This window comes from Lepus europaeus, chromosome 4 (assembly GCF_033115175.1).
Source record: "Lepus europaeus isolate LE1 chromosome 4, mLepTim1.pri, whole genome shotgun sequence".
Classification (NCBI taxonomy): Eukaryota; Metazoa; Chordata; class Mammalia; order Lagomorpha; family Leporidae; genus Lepus; species Lepus europaeus.
The window spans coordinates 57,095,985-57,111,634 of record NC_084830.1 but is presented as its reverse complement, the minus strand read 5'-3'; the positions used below and the strand labels follow the sequence as shown (position 1 = coordinate 57,111,634).

General features: G+C 38.9%; 1 protein-coding gene across 1 annotated transcript in view; it reads left to right on the top strand.

The window, feature by feature from the left end:
- Nucleotides 1-14,278, top strand: part of ATP6V0D2 (ATPase H+ transporting V0 subunit d2) — a 53,544-nt gene extending 39,266 nt beyond the window's left edge. The window contains exons 3-8 of the mRNA XM_062189516.1: nt 1,930-2,108; nt 2,679-2,758; nt 4,487-4,564; nt 11,120-11,296; nt 12,473-12,547; nt 14,117-14,278. Of these exons, the coding sequence (XP_062045500.1) occupies nt 1,930-2,108; nt 2,679-2,758; nt 4,487-4,564; nt 11,120-11,296; nt 12,473-12,547; nt 14,117-14,278 (751 nt within the window). The remainder of the gene's footprint in view (nt 1-1,929; nt 2,109-2,678; nt 2,759-4,486; nt 4,565-11,119; nt 11,297-12,472; nt 12,548-14,116) is intronic.
- Nucleotides 14,279-15,650: the final 1,372 nt, after the last annotated feature.

Below are 15,650 nucleotides of genomic sequence, written 5' to 3'. Positions count from 1 at the left end.
CCAGATGAAATCTCATTGCTGTATCCTATTGATGTCTGCTTCAATGTTTACCGTGGTTCACCTGCGACCTTTACACTCTGATCACTTCTTCCTAGAAGTCTCCAGAACTTCCCAGAATTCACTCCCCTTGTTTCTTTGCTCTCATCAGGTCATTTCTCCCTGTCTCCTTCAAAGTTCTTAAAGGTTGGGGTCCCCTGGAATTTTCAGGAAATCAGTCTTTCCATGCCCTCTAGGATGTGATCCTAATTATTCCTAAGACTTTAGCTTCTCCTTTCAGTCAACTGCTCTGACTCCCTCTGACCACCCCACTGCTAGCCCACTGCCCAGGCTCTCTTGTCTGCAGACACGTTCAAGACCCAGGATTTGTAAGTGCATTTGGAGTCTCCTTTCAGTAGCTCTTAGCATCTTAAATTCACTTTGTCCAAAATCTCCACACCCACCACTACCCCTCTCCCTCCAATGCTCTCACCTCAATAAATGGCTACACAACCTGTTCAACCTAGAAACCTACAAATGGAACTCCACCACCAAAGCAGCATAATATGAGATTTAAGAGTTAAGATTCCAAAAGCAGACTGCCTGAATTTTATTATCCTCCACTCTCCCATTTGTTAGCTGTGTGTCATTATGGGCTAGATTTTGATCTCTCTAGACTTGGAATATCTGCTGTACAAATGAAATAATAATAGTACCCACTTCATACTGTTGTTACCATGATTAAATAACTTTTGTAAAGCCCCTCACCATATGTGTTGCAGTGAATATTTTCACTCTTCCTGTTTCGTTTTAATAATTCTTATAATGCTTAAAATTCTTCTAATACTCTTATTGTTTTCAGAGCTCTCCTGTTTCAATACTTAATGCATGGATCATGATACTCCTTAGTTTAAAAGCATTCAGTATTCTCCATTGTCCCCAGCATGCAAATTCTGAGTCTTGCCTTTCAGGACCCAGCATGCCTTCCCCTGGGCCTTGGCTCCAGGCAAAAGCAACATCCTGAATATCCTATGCTCTCATCTTGGCGCTTCTCAAATTCTCTTCCTTCTGTCTGAAACACTCTTCGCCAATTCCCAGCCTTTTTTGCCTAGACAATTCCTGCTGCCGCTTCAAGTTTCAGCTTGAATACCACTTCTCTAGAAAATCTGATCCCTGGACTGGTCCCAGTTACATCCTCACACCACCCTATAATTTCTGTTGCATAGCGTGTATGCTTCCTTGTAATTTATTGAAATTTTTTTTTCCCAGTTCTTCCCTTAAGCTGTGTTCACTTTGAAGAGAGGAACTGGGTCTTGTTTGCTTCTTGACCTCATTGCTTAGAATATCCAGTGTGCTGAGCACATGAGTGAACAAGCACATGCACCCAGAATGTCCCAGGAAGAGCCCAAACCAAGTAAAGAAATCACATAAAATATGAACTTCGGGACTCTTGGGAATCTGAGGGGGAAGGGTAGGCTAAAAAATTCACTATTTGGTCTCATAGCGGGAAAGGAACACCGAATAGTTTTAGAATTCTATTTTGAGTCCTCTGTTAGGCTTCATTGCAGATTTAAACAGTATTTCAAGAAGGATGAGATGCTCTAGATCTATGTTTCTAAACTTTTCAAGCCCAGAGTCCATTCAGATAAAATAATTCACAGTCACCCCCTCCCAACACTTTGACAGTTTCCGTAGGAGCTGTTTTCTGCATATTCCCACCAGCCACGCTTTCATTTGGCTTTTGTTAGTTGTTATAACAATGAACATGGTTTTTCGAACAGTGACACCTCAGCTATGTTCCACCCACTCACATCTCTTAATCCCCCAAAGTTAAAATAAAAAAAGAATAAAATTTCTTTTAATGATAGAAAATGTGTCCGAGCTGTATGGTTTACTTGTGGGATGCTTCTTATCTTATGATTCTCCTAATGAGTAAGTGTTCATGTAAACCAGGTGCAGTTACATGATCGACAATGTGATCCTACTGATGAATGGTGCATTGCAAAAAAAATCCGTGAAGGAAATTCTGGTGAAGTGCCATCCACTGGGCCGGTTCACAGAAATGGAAGCAGTGAACATTGCAGAGACAACTTCGGATCTCTTTAATGCTGTACTGGTGGAAACACCGCTAGGTATGAATACATAGGTGATTATGTGTGTGTTATCATAGTCATTAGAAAATGCACACTGAAGTCATTTCTTTTCTATAAACACAGTGTCATATCATGAACTTGAAACCAGGCTCTGGATGGTCCCAGCAAAGTGATTTGAGGCAATTAAATCCACCTCAGTTTCCTCATTTTAGAAATAATTATTACCTTACTATAACAGAGTTTTGGAAACTCAGTTTTAGTATAACTCAATGCCTGGCATATAATAAGATTGCAAATGATAAATATTGGATTAGATTACATGGAGCAGGGGACTTTCTACAAATCTTGTGAATAATTCTGTGGTAAGAGTTAAATAAATTGAAGGGTAGTCAGTGTTTAGGGTAATGTTCAGGGCTTTCCCACAGTAAATCTTTGATAAAAATTCACTCCTGTCATCCTGATTACTGTTAACCTTATTGAGTCTGTGGACTGCAACTCTACAGTGTTCTCAGCAATAGTAAGGAGTGGCTGGTGCATTCAGGAGATATTTTTGTGGTTTATAATCTTGCTATTGATTTATTTATTTTGTATGATAATTTCTGCTTTCAGCTCCATTCTTTCAAGACTGTATGTCTGAAAATACTCTAGATGAGCTGAATATTGAATTACTGCGCAACAAACTGTATAAGGTAATGGTTTTCCCAAATATGCTTCTCTGGATTATATGATATATCATAACTAGAGTTATTTATTAAAAGTTACTTTGCCCATTAGCCAAGTTCTGCAATTATGAAGCTATGCATACTTGGAATCTACCTTTTATAGCCCTGGCCTATCTTCTAGTTAAAAACACGTGTCAGCTTCTGCAGCTAGCAAGACTTTTGAGGGAAAATAGCATCTCTTATTCTTTTATGTTCTTGGTTCCTTGCACGTTGCCTGGAACATAAAAGGTATTAATTGTATGCTGATAGGTAAATGGGTAGAAAAGTTATATGAACTGTATCAATCCATTTAAAGCTAACATAATACATAGTAACCTGTATGTAAACTCTATCTTTGTTCTTGATTCTGTTAGAGTCCCTGAATCTCATAGTTATCTTGCCCATAAAATTTTAATCTACAGTGTGCAACAATATCAGAATGACCAACTGGTAGACAGACATGGCATCATAGGTACCATTGCATAATCTGTCTGTACTGATTATTGTTAGTTTTACTGAGTGTGTGGATTGCAACTCTACAGTGTTCTCATCAGCAGTGCGCAGAGGCTGCTGTGCTCATGAGACATTTTCTTTGGTTTGTAACCTTGCAATTGATTCACTTATTTGGCATGATAATGTCTGCTTTTAGCTCCATTCTTTCAAGACTGTATTCTGAAGATATGGCAACTATGTTACCCACATTTCAGTAGCTCTATGTCCATTTTTACTCACACACCCATAGCATCTTTGCATACTCACATAGAAGCTCAATGGTTACTGCTTCTCTCTCTCTCCATATATGTATGTGTATATATACATGTGTGTATAGTATATATATAATATATATACCATATATATATAATATGTATATACTATACATATGCTTCTCTTGATTATATAATATATCGTAACTAGAGTTATTTATTAAAAGTTACTTTGCCCATTAGCCAAATTCTGCAATTCAATAAATTCTGTATAGTATATATACTATACACACACACGTATACACACACACACACACACACACACACATATATATATATATATATATAAAATGTTATACTCAAACACATGGTTCTCTCAAAAGTATTGCATTGCAGGCAATTTGCCTCTTCATACAGAGACTTATGGGCTTGGAAGAGGCATCTTTGGAACATATCTAACAGAAGATACTGTTTTAAGACACTTAAAGGCCTTAACTCATTAATTCACCTGCAAAACTATGACATTCATCCTATTCCCATTCTTCAAATGAGAACAAGGGCAGCAGTCAGTTAACTTATAAGTATTAGAGTTTACATTCAAATTCAGGTAGTCTGAGCCTACAGCCCAAACTCTCTTGTCTTTCCAATACATCTCCATACTTAAAACCATCCAAATGTGTTTTTAAGAGATTAAATATCAGCATAGGGCCTCTAGAAGCATTTTTCTGAACTCATAAAAAGGACTTTGCAGTCTTACTAGAATAGTAAAAATTAACTATGTGAAAGTGTCCAAGAACCATGCAAAAAAAAAATCTTGTTAAGTCATTATGTATTTTAAATGGAGCTCTTTTTAAGTCTATGCAACATGCTAAAACATGAAAGTCTACCAAATTTATTATAAAATAGCTCCCTATTGAAAAAGTAATTCAATTTCCATTAAAGCATTTAATAGGAAGTTTCCAAAAGGAAAATATATTCATTTTATTGTCTTATGTTCTTTCTTCTTTTTAAGTCCTATCTTGAAGCATTCTATAAATTCTGTAAGAATCATGGTGATGTCACGGCAGAAATTATGTGTCCCATTCTTGAGGTAAGGAAGAGTCTTGTAATTTTTTGCCAAAAAAAGTGCCTATACAATTTTTGTTGTTTTGACTCTAATTCTATTTCTTTACGTTAGAAGCTTCTATCTAGAAATGAAATAAGCAGTACATATTATTGTATATTTTATTTGATGTTAGGAGTAGTATTTCCCAAGTTTTCTATATAGAAGAGTTGTTTTGGAATTAGAACAGAAAAAGCTTATAAAAATTTGGTCATGATTCATTTTGATGTAGCATGTGGAAAGTAGATTATAATTAAACTAAAAATTTAGTGTACTATGAACAGTTGGTGAACTATAAGTACTCCTATAGTGATCATCAAAATTCCCTCCAATGAAGGAAGACTGAGCAGCCAGGAAATCTCCAAAACTTGACACCAAAGTCCACTGTGGTTCCAGCCATAGTGATATTGTTCCCTAATTAAACCCTAAAATAAAGTCCACAGCAAGCAACTCTTGAGCATCCCAGTTTAGCAGGAAGACTCCTTCAATTAGGCAATTCCCGGTTGGCAAGCTCATTTCATTATGCAGAAAATGCCACCTTTGGTGTCCACTTCTCTAGTGGATGCTACACTATTTGTAATTTCTCACTATCAGCAGAGATTTCATCAATGCTCAGAGGTTCTCTTGCATGAGAATGTTGACCTGCAAATGTATGGAGACTGAGTAGGGATCAGATGTATCTGAGGACATCCTGGATATACTTTGTGCTTGAATTTTTTTTTTTTTTTGACAGGCAGAGTTAGTGAGAGAGAGAGAGATAGAAAGGTCTTCCTTCCATTGGTTCATCCCCCAAATAGCCGCTACAGTCGGCACGCTGATCAGAAGCCAGGAGCCAGGTGCTTCCTCCTGGTCTCCCATGTGGGTGCAGGGCTCAAGCACTTGGGCCATCCTCCACTGCACTCCTGGGCCACAGCAGAGAGCTGGACTGGAAGAGGAGCAACCGGTACTAGAACCCAGTGCCCCAACTGGGACTAGAACCCGGGGTACCAGCGCCACAGGCGGAGGATTAGCCAAGTGAGCCACAGCACTGGCCAACGCTTGAATATTTTATTTACATCTCTTGCTGGGTTCCTAATTCGTTGAAATGAAATTAAAAAAAATAAGAAAAAACATCTTGGGCTTTATCTAAACCATTGCTTTGCCTTGTGAAATTAAGTTTTATTTAAAGAACATTCTTAATGATGAAGCTATGTGTTATAGTGACTTCACTGGTGGGCGGATATTTAGATAGCTTGAAGACTTCTGATTTTAAGAAAAGCCTACGGGCTGGCTCTGTGGCATAGTGGTTAAAGCCACCGCCTGCAGTGCTGGCACCCCATATGGGCCCCAGCTCAAGTCCTGGCTGCTCCACTTCTGATCCAGCTCTCTGCTATGGCCTAGGAAAGCAATATAAGAAGACCCAAGTCCTTGGGCCTCTGCACCCACATGGGAGACCCAGAAGAAGCTCCTGGTTCCTGGCTTTGGAATGGTGCAGCTCCGGCCGTTGTGGCCAATTGGGGAGTGAAACTCTCTCTTTCTCTGCCTCTCCTCTCTCTGTGTAACTCTTTAAATAAGTAAATAAATCTTTAAAAAAGATTAAAGAAAGAAGGCCAGTGCCATGGCTCACTTGGTTAATCCTCTGCCTGCGGCACTGGCATCCCAAATGGGTGCCAGTTCTAGTCCCGGTTGCTTCTCTTCCAGTCCAGCTCTCTGCTGTGGCCTGGTAAGGCAGTAGAAGATGGCCCAGGTTCTTGGGCCCCTGCACCCGCATGGAAGACCAAGAGGAAACACCTGGCTCCTGGCTTCAGATCCGCGCAGTGCCGGCCATAGCTACCATTTGGGGAGTGAACCAACAGAAGGAAGACCTTTCTCTCTGTCTCTCTCTTTCTCACTGTCTAAAACTCTACCTGTCAAATAAATTAAAAAAGAATGAAAATCCTAATAAGCATAAGCCTTTAGGCAAAAATTTTAAAGAAAAACTAGCATCATCATCTGCATATATTTTAATCTAATGTTCTAAAACTGCATGTGATAAAATTAGCTCCCCTCAAACCATCTAATCATTGTAATTTTACTGTTAAAGATAATTTGCTATCCCCTGTTAAAATTCTTAAAATAAAACCAAAATCGTCCTTGAAATTAACATAACACTGGAGAGCTGCAAAAAACTTTTGGTCCATACCTATAGTACACAGAAAGTAATCATCAAATAAATAAATAATATTTATTTCATGGCATATCAAATGTCAGAAAGTTATGTAGTCTCTTTCAGACATTCTGATCCTATAACACAGACAACCCAGTGACTCTGTGAAGCTTTCCCCCTTTTTCCCATAAATTTTCCTACTAGCCACACTTTATGAAGCCATATTATCTATGGATCAAAAGTATAGTTTCTACTTGGGATGATTCTTGTGGTCTAGAAATGGTTTGTGTACTTTATATCCACAAAATACGTGAAAGGAAAGTTGTGTTAAAGCTTACAACTTTACAATAGATATATAATGGCATTATTAATAGCTAACGTTTGCTATGCACTAAATACTGAGTGTCTTATCTACATGAATTCACTTGGACTTTAAAGCTTCACAAGATGGGATTTTTTTTTTTTTTTGACAGGCAGAGTGGACAGTGAGAGAGACAGAGAGAAAGGTCTTCCTTTGCCGTTGGTTCACCCTCCAATGGCCGCCGCGGCCAGCGCGCTGTGGCCCGCGTACTGCGCTGATCCGATGGCAGGAGCCAGGTGCTTCTCCTGGTCTCCCATGGGGTGCAGGGCCCAAGGACTTGGGCCATCCTCCACTACACTCCCTGGCCACAGCAGAGAGCTGGCCTGGAAGAGGGGCAACCGGGACAGAATCCGGAGCCCCGACCGGGACTAGAACCCGGTGTGCCGGCGCCGCAAGGCAGAGGATTAGCCTGTTGAGCCACGGCGCCGGCCCATAAGATGGGATTTTTAACATCGACTTTTCAGAAGGGGCAACTGAGTCTTAGAGAAGAACATCATGCAGCTAATACATGGTGGTTTCGAGATTTGAACCCACGCATCATGGTTCCAGTTCCTAAGTGTTTATTAAGAAAAATGTTCCATTTTGCAATATTCCCTGTGCAGTTAATTCACCATTCATAATTTTTTGTATATAAGTGAGTGCTAATTCACAAGCAAGGTCCTACTGTGTACACATAAAAATCAGAAATAGGTAACAATTATGTTTTTAGAATCCTCAGAAGTATAAAAATAGACACCATAGTATTAGAAAAATGCTTGTTAGTGGGAAGATTTGATCAAACACAGTATGCCCAGTGTTCTCATTTTCCCTTTCTGAACCTCATGGCGCTATCAGATTAGATTAGATTTCTTCAAACTGCTCTAAAAATAAAAATCTATCTTCAACTATATTTATATAGAGATACCAGTTATACATGGCATGCAACAATAATCTTCATATTGATTTGTCAGAGATCTGTCAGTTTTACATAAATTTATACAATTTTAGATTGTGTAATACCTTTGTTTTTATTTGTGTAACTACAGAGGATTTAAAGTTGATAAAGTTCCATAGATTTTCATTTAATCACATTTGGCTGTAGACTACAAAAGTATTAATATGATGGAAAAGAACATTAGTATAGGCTTGCATGTCAAAATGCAACAATTACCAAATTGTACCTTCATATAAAATAAAAGAAATTGACTTACATTCAAGACAAACACACTGTATTAGGTCATCTGCCTTTTATTACTGCTCCTCTGTCTATATGGCTAATGGAATACCAAAAAAGAAGCATGTAGAGTGTTTGTTTTATATCTCTTTGTCTGTACACATGATAATTAGGCTGGGCTTGATTCCAGTTCACTTCATTCTCTTCCATTGCCATTGACACCTACACCCAGCAGCTCCCACAGGGTGTGTACTTCTTCTAGTAAGGAAATGGCAAGTATATGTGACCCAATCTGTGTGAAATGTACAAATAATGATGTAGAACAACAGTATGTTTTTAATATCTCGTAACAGTAACAAAAATAAGCTATGGTTTTAGAATCAATGAGTCTCTGTAAGGAAGAATGAAAGGAAAGGCATAAGGCATCTAACAAATAACACTACTTCAAAAAGCATGGAAAAATGGAATGAAAAGATAAGTTTGCTTTCATGCAAAAAAATTGAAATCCTCCCACAATTTCTTCATAAGATGCATTTTCCTTGAACATTTTCAAGTCCCATTGTACACTGAACCACACAAGATGCCAATTCTCTTGCAAAGGGAATAATATTAAACCAAATTAGTATCACCCCAATTAGATGGTAAGCTAAACTATGCTTCAGGATAGCCAATGAACAGTCCTTTTATAATTCCAAAGTTATAATTTTTTTCACAAAGAGGATGCATACACTAACACATAAAGAATCTCTAGACTAGAAGAATAAGATGGCTATACAGTTATAACAAAAAGAAAATTAAGTATGGTAGGAGTTCAAAGGAAATCATATCCAATTAGGAAAGAAGTATAAGGGCCTGTTATGGAGAGGATGATATCTGATGCTGATGTGACAACATGCAGAGTTAGAGTGGAATATTGACATTGTAGGCTATTTGGAGTGCTAAGAAGGACAAGGAGCTGGAAAGTGGAAGGAGTGTTCAGCCAACCTATTGTATCAGTTAAAACCCTTCCTTCTTGACCTGGTGTATGAATCCCTTTACGTTCTCTCCCCAGCTACCTGTCCTCACTTTTCTAACTGCTGCCCCTGTGTTTGAATTGCAACCAAAATATGCTGCTTTATTTCATAAAGCCTTCTCCTCTGCCATGGCCTCTATTGTCTAGCATTTCTGCAGTGCTGTCTACCCTGCTCTATTTTCCTCCTTAAAATCCTAACGTCTTAGAACTAGAAGCACATAAAAGAACATCTGGGGCAATTACCTCCACTGTGACTCCTCCTGCCCTAATTTTTATTTTAAGATTTCTTATTGGCAGGAAATCTCCCTCTTACATTTCTTCGCTTATCCCTAGAAGGCCTAAAATTATAGACAGGACTGGTTAGATTCAGTAGCCAGAAGCAGCTGCCTTTGCTTCCAAATAAGGCCACACCCTGCGTCTGGCTCACCCGTAATTTCCAGGAGAGCAATTAAAAGGATCACACACAGCTAACTCACTCTCCTTCTGGTAGGACACACCTGTTCTAACAAAAAAGTTTGAGTGAAATCTTCACAAGTCTGGTTGTATTGTGGGCTAGTTAGTCAAATATAATGCTGATAAGATAAAGTAGAGCAATCCTCTTTAGCTTTCATGTGTATAAGAATGACCTCAGAATCTTGTTAAAATGTAGATTCTGGTTGAGTAGGTTGGAACTGTGGCCTGAGACTCTTCATTTCTCCTGAGCTTCTGGGTGATGTCAAAGCTATTGGGCCACAAAACACACTTTGAGTGGCAACGTTGGAGAAGATACTGGAGAGTTTCAAAAGTAGTAAAATCATAGACTACTCTGCTAACCTCAGTAAACAGCTAAGATCTTCCTATGTGTCAGACACTGGCTATTCAAAAATGAACAGTGAACAAGAGAGATGTGTCCTCAAAGATTTTAGAGTGTAGTAAGAAGTAAAAAAAAAGATTTTAGAGTGTAGGCACATATTTCAAAGTAGTGTGGTACCAGGGTAATTCAGGTACCTAGCAGAGAGAGTCTTAGCCCCAGGGCACCATGGCAAACCAGGCAGAGAGGAAGCATCTGGAAGATAGATTGGGGTGGAATGAGTAGGGTATGTAGGAGGAGAACCATGAAGACCAAAGGGAAAGAAAAGAAATTTCAAGGAAGACTGAGTGATTAGATGAAATAGAGAAGCCTGATATGGAGCTAGGAGCTCATTTGCAAAGTGGTGTCCAACACAGAGAGAAAGCAGGCCATGAATCATGTTGACCTGCCCTGGAGATTATAGATTCAAACTCTATCATCTTACAAATAAGGAGACTTAGACATCTAGAGGAAGATACCTCTCTTCGTACCATATAATCCTTAGAGAGTTAAACGTATCGATGTCTGACCAAGAACATTAAAAAAAAGAACTAAAACCAAGAAAGTCCAAAGAGTAGTAGCACAAAGTGTCATTATATAATTGCTAGTTGACATCCACATTTAGAAAGGGAACTTAGAATGCACCACATGCACTTTTTGTTCCCAGCCTCCTGCTAGGCACCTCAACTTCCATTATCTTGTTCTATGCCTGACTGTACCCCAAGAAGTAGGTATGAGCCCCATTTTAATGAAAGAGACATTTGTTTGCTCTAGTGGCCAATGTGACAGGGATACATAACTCATTGCAGAGTATCTGGGAAATAAACTTCATGGACATTTAAGAGTCACAGGCCACCACCGCTGCTGAGTGCTCCTTTTCTGGCAGGCGAAGTTACTCCATTCCGAGAAGAGTCTAAGGGAACATTAATAACATATGTCTGCATTATAATTAGACATAGATCGGGAAAGGCCTGCAGATCACTTCAGCAATGAACTTGCTTAGGGTTGTGTTTACGTTGGGTAGATGATTACATTGCATTCCTTTTATGTCTTGCAAATTCAGTTTGAGGCCGACAGACGTGCTTTTATTATCACTCTTAACTCCTTTGGCACTGAATTGAGCAAGGAAGACCGGGAGACCCTCTATCCGACCTGTGGCAAGCTTTATCCTGAGGGACTGCGCCTCTTGGCTCAAGCGGAAGACTTTGACCAGATGAAGAGAGTAGCAGAACATTACGGAGTATGTGATTACCCTGGCTCCCTAAGTACCCTGTGTTCTTTGATCACATGTGTTTTGGAACATCACACAGTAAATCTTACCAAAGAAGTTATGATGTTTGTAAGTTAGCAAGTGGCTGAATTAGCTTTACAAAAGAAATACTTCAAGTTTCTAGTCCAAACTGGTGCTTTCTAAGGTTCCTGCCAAGTCTGCATTTGCTTAAATCTCCAAGGAGTGGTCATCTGAGTGCTTCTTTTGAAGTGCTTGATAAAGCAAGTTTCCCAAGAGATTGGTGTGGTGTTCTGGAAATATGAGCTCATGTCCAAGTTATGTAAAATAGCCTGACCCAGGGGTCCTTTCAAGTACCCACTAGGGAAACAGGCGTAGGTACAGAACAGAGTGTCCACAGGGATTGCAAGGGGGAATAAGGATGTACTGGTTTTTCCACTTGATTTGCTGAGTGGCCAGAATTCAGCAAAGAGAGCTGCTCATGTCCTTCTCCTACTCCAGCATCCAACCTCTCTTGAAGGGCCTGGAGCTTCAGATCTGTGTGATACAGCTTGTCCCCAGTTCATTCCCTGGGGCAAGTAGACAATTAGGGACACACCCTCTAGTAGGTGCTCCTGGACTAGAATCATCCTCATTTTCCCCTGTAGCTTTCTAAAGCCCCCCAGGAAGGATAAAAATCCATGAATGATGCCTAAATCTTTGCAACATCTCACAGGTGATTGCATGAGATCCTTTAACATATTTGAGCTTCTCCCAAATTTCCATCCTTGCCACACTTACAATTCCTTGTGAATTTTTTCAGTTGTCAAAGAACCCATGAAACTACAAGCATGCAAACTACAAGCATTCACTGAGCCTCCATAATGTTCCTAGCTAGCCCCAAGAACATAAAGCCCCAAGAACATAAGAGATAGCTCAAGCAGTGTATATTCACAGTAGAATTGCTTTTGCCTCTGCCTTTAGCCCTAAATAAGCAATAGGTTGTAATGCCAGCCACTCTCTTGTTATTTAGATATTTTCATGTTTCCTCAGGAAATCCAAAGATCATCCAAAGAACATTCAGGAATTCTGGTATAGCTTTAAAAAAAAAAAAAGATGCGCATTTCTGTATTGCTGGGGAATATATTTGTATATGTTTGTAATAGGTGAAAATTGCTTTAGCATTAATTTCTCATCTTTGTTTTTAAGGTATACAAGCCATTGTTTGATGCTGTAGGTGGCACTGGGGGAAAGACATTGGAGGATGTGTTTTATGAACGTGAGGTATATGTATAAGTGGAAATGTTATGTGGGTTTTAAATATTTTCTTACTTTGGATTTTCTTTTCACAGTTGATCAGCTCAATTGTTTAGGCAGATCTGTAGTTGTTAGTCAAAAGTGTATTAGTATTTCTGCCGTAGAGAGCCAGGATCCCGTGGCTCACATATGACAGCTTCCTGGAGAGTTGTCCTCTTCGGAGAGATGTACAGTCAGTGAAGCTTTGGGAAGAATGCAGCTATATCATAATTAGCTACAGAAGCAAAGCTAGGTCGTCCTCATGTCAATATTGAGTACACTCCTTCTGCTTGGCGCATCTCACTAATTCCTTCTTCAGAAAGGATTTATCTTTGTTTATAATATAACACATGGACAAAAGTGTAACTCTTAGGAATTAGAAATCTGTTTAGAGAGTCTAGATTCTTTTTCTCTAAAAAGATGTAAGAATACTTAATCCATTTATGGTCAATTTCTAGGCGACTATACTATAGAACAAAGGGCTTTTTGATGGTGTTGGTACCAAGTAGGCTCCCTTGAGCCTAGAAGATTTTTCCATTGTATTCTATTCATTTCTCTAAATCCATTGGCCCTTCCTAATCTATCCTGATTAAAACTAAAGGCAAACCCTGAAAGTTACCCAAACTTTAGGGTAGACTGGCTCCAGAAAACAGATTAGGAAACTTTCTGTAAGGCCTGCGCTTTAAATACTTTCCAACAGCTCTGCAGTGCTTATCGTAGAGACATTAAAGCAATGCAAATTGTCTACCATGTTAGGGGTGTTTTCCACAGTATTGCACCATTCCTGCAAAGGAGGCTGATGAGGAAGCTGCATTTGGCACAAAAAATGAGTGCCTACTCCTGAGAGCAGAAGTGGCTTCCACTTCCTCTCTGCTTAGCTTGAGGTTTTCAGAGCTGCATGAGAGACTCACTAACTCTCCTTTTTTTCTGTTTTAAGTGTCAACATTGAAAAAAAAAAAAGAATTATTTTACTTCAAAGTTTATTACAATTAAAAAGAATTTTTTAAAAAATTTTCTTTTACACATTTAACTTCTGCAGGGGAAAAAAACAACTCTATGTATAGTTGCTGCAGAAGATCCTAAGCAAGTTTAAAATGTCACTCAAAGTCCCAAGGAGCCTGTGACATTGCCCTGAAGGGGACTTAAATGGCCTAAAAACAATGTAAAATTTTAAAAGCTGTGGCCAAGAAGAAATACTTTACCCACATGAGTTAAGCCCCCTAGCTGGAATTCACATAAATTTTACAACAAAATTACAAACATACCCAAAAATATACCTGGAAATATATGTGCTATAAGTACTGCCAAGATTTGGAACTGTCTTGTGATTCTATAAACTTGCTTTGTAAACTACTGTTGCCTGTTTATCAAACTGACAGTCTCCCTTGAGAACTTACTGAATTGCCAGTTTTTCTCTATTTGGTCCAACTTGGAAATTTTCTATTTAAATGCAAGTCAGTACTAAACAGTGCAAACCATTCTGCAGCTTAATTATTTCATAAAGGTAGTATGTTCAAAATAACCTGATGGTGCATGTTATTTTTTTTCCTTCCTTAGGTACAAATGAATGTGCTGGCATTCAACAGGCAATTCCACTATGGTGTGTTTTATGCATATGTAAAGCTGAAGGAACAAGAAATGAGAAATATTGTATGGATAGCAGAATGCATCTCACAGAGACATCGAACTAAAATCAACAGTTATATTCCAATTTTGTAACTGGGGATGGGGGTACCCAAATGCAGAGAATCAGAAAAATTAAAAAGAAGTTCTTGAGGAAAACAAAAGTAACTGTGTTACATGATCTAGGTTACATAAAGGTAAACCACGCAAGACCTTCACGAATCACAGATCTGCTGGCTACACAATAAGATAACCCTGAAACAAACCATTCCTCCCTGCTACACCAGCAGCCTAAAATCTTATTTCCACATTTATATCTCTTTTTTTATTGGGCCTTAGGCATTCATTTTAATTAACCCTATAGCACTTTTCCTATTCTTATTTGGTCATGTTAAAAGTCAGACCTAATAAATTTGTTTCATTCTTACTTTTTCGTACTTTTCCACATGCGCAAGTACTGAGTTTCTGCTTTACTTTTTAGCTGTCTGTGCCTTCCCAAGACCCAAAGCTATATGTAGCCAATCATGGACCACATTTGATGGGAATTTTTCTTTGCACACTTTGAGCTGGCAGACTTGAGAAGCCCATGTAATTCCAAATCATAATCCTTAGACACAAGTAGTATTAAATTTGTTAATAATTTTCTCCGAGCTTACTTTAAATAAAATGTATATCTGTCTTTCTTGTGGTTCCTTCATATTTTGTATGAGAAGAGAATAAGCCCACTAATTATATGTTACTCATTCAGAAGCAAAAATCATAGGTTTAGTTTCCAATTTGATAGAACTGGTGCAAAGAGCTACCCAGAAACACTGCTCAAGTCCTTTCTTTAAATGTAAAGGATATTCACATATATAAAAAATCTGTATTTGTTTTTAAAAAATTAAACAAGTATATGTTAGGAAACTGGCGCGGTTTTAGCCAGGTGGCCGCATGGCCCATCCTAATGGGATTCGCTGCTCCTGCTTCCCTGCCCGCCCTCAGGCAAAGTTTTAAAAGGGCCTGTTCCTGAACACGGGTGCTCTCTCTTGGTTCTTTTCTCTTGGCTCTGCTCCCTGCTCTCTTGGCCTCTCTTGGCTTCTCTCCTCCTCTTGTCTCTCTTCTCCCTCCTCTCTGTCTCTCTCTCTTATGGTCTCCTTCTCTTTTTCCTTCGCCGCCCCTTCACTCCGGGCTGTTGGGTGTTCCCCAATAAACCCTTTCCCTTACTCGGTGTCCGGTGTGCTTTGCGACGGCTAACATTAATATATAACAGTATACATGTTTGAAAATTCTTCAAACAAGAATATTTACAGAGTATACATAATACAAATATAGAATTAGCTGCACAGACAAGGAGTAAATTAATTTTCCTACAAAAATCCAACTCTTTTTTTTTTAAAAGGTTTATTTATTTACTTGAAAGGCAGAGTTACACAGAGAGAGGAAGACATAGAGATAGCTCTTCCATCCACTGGCCCACTCCCCAAAT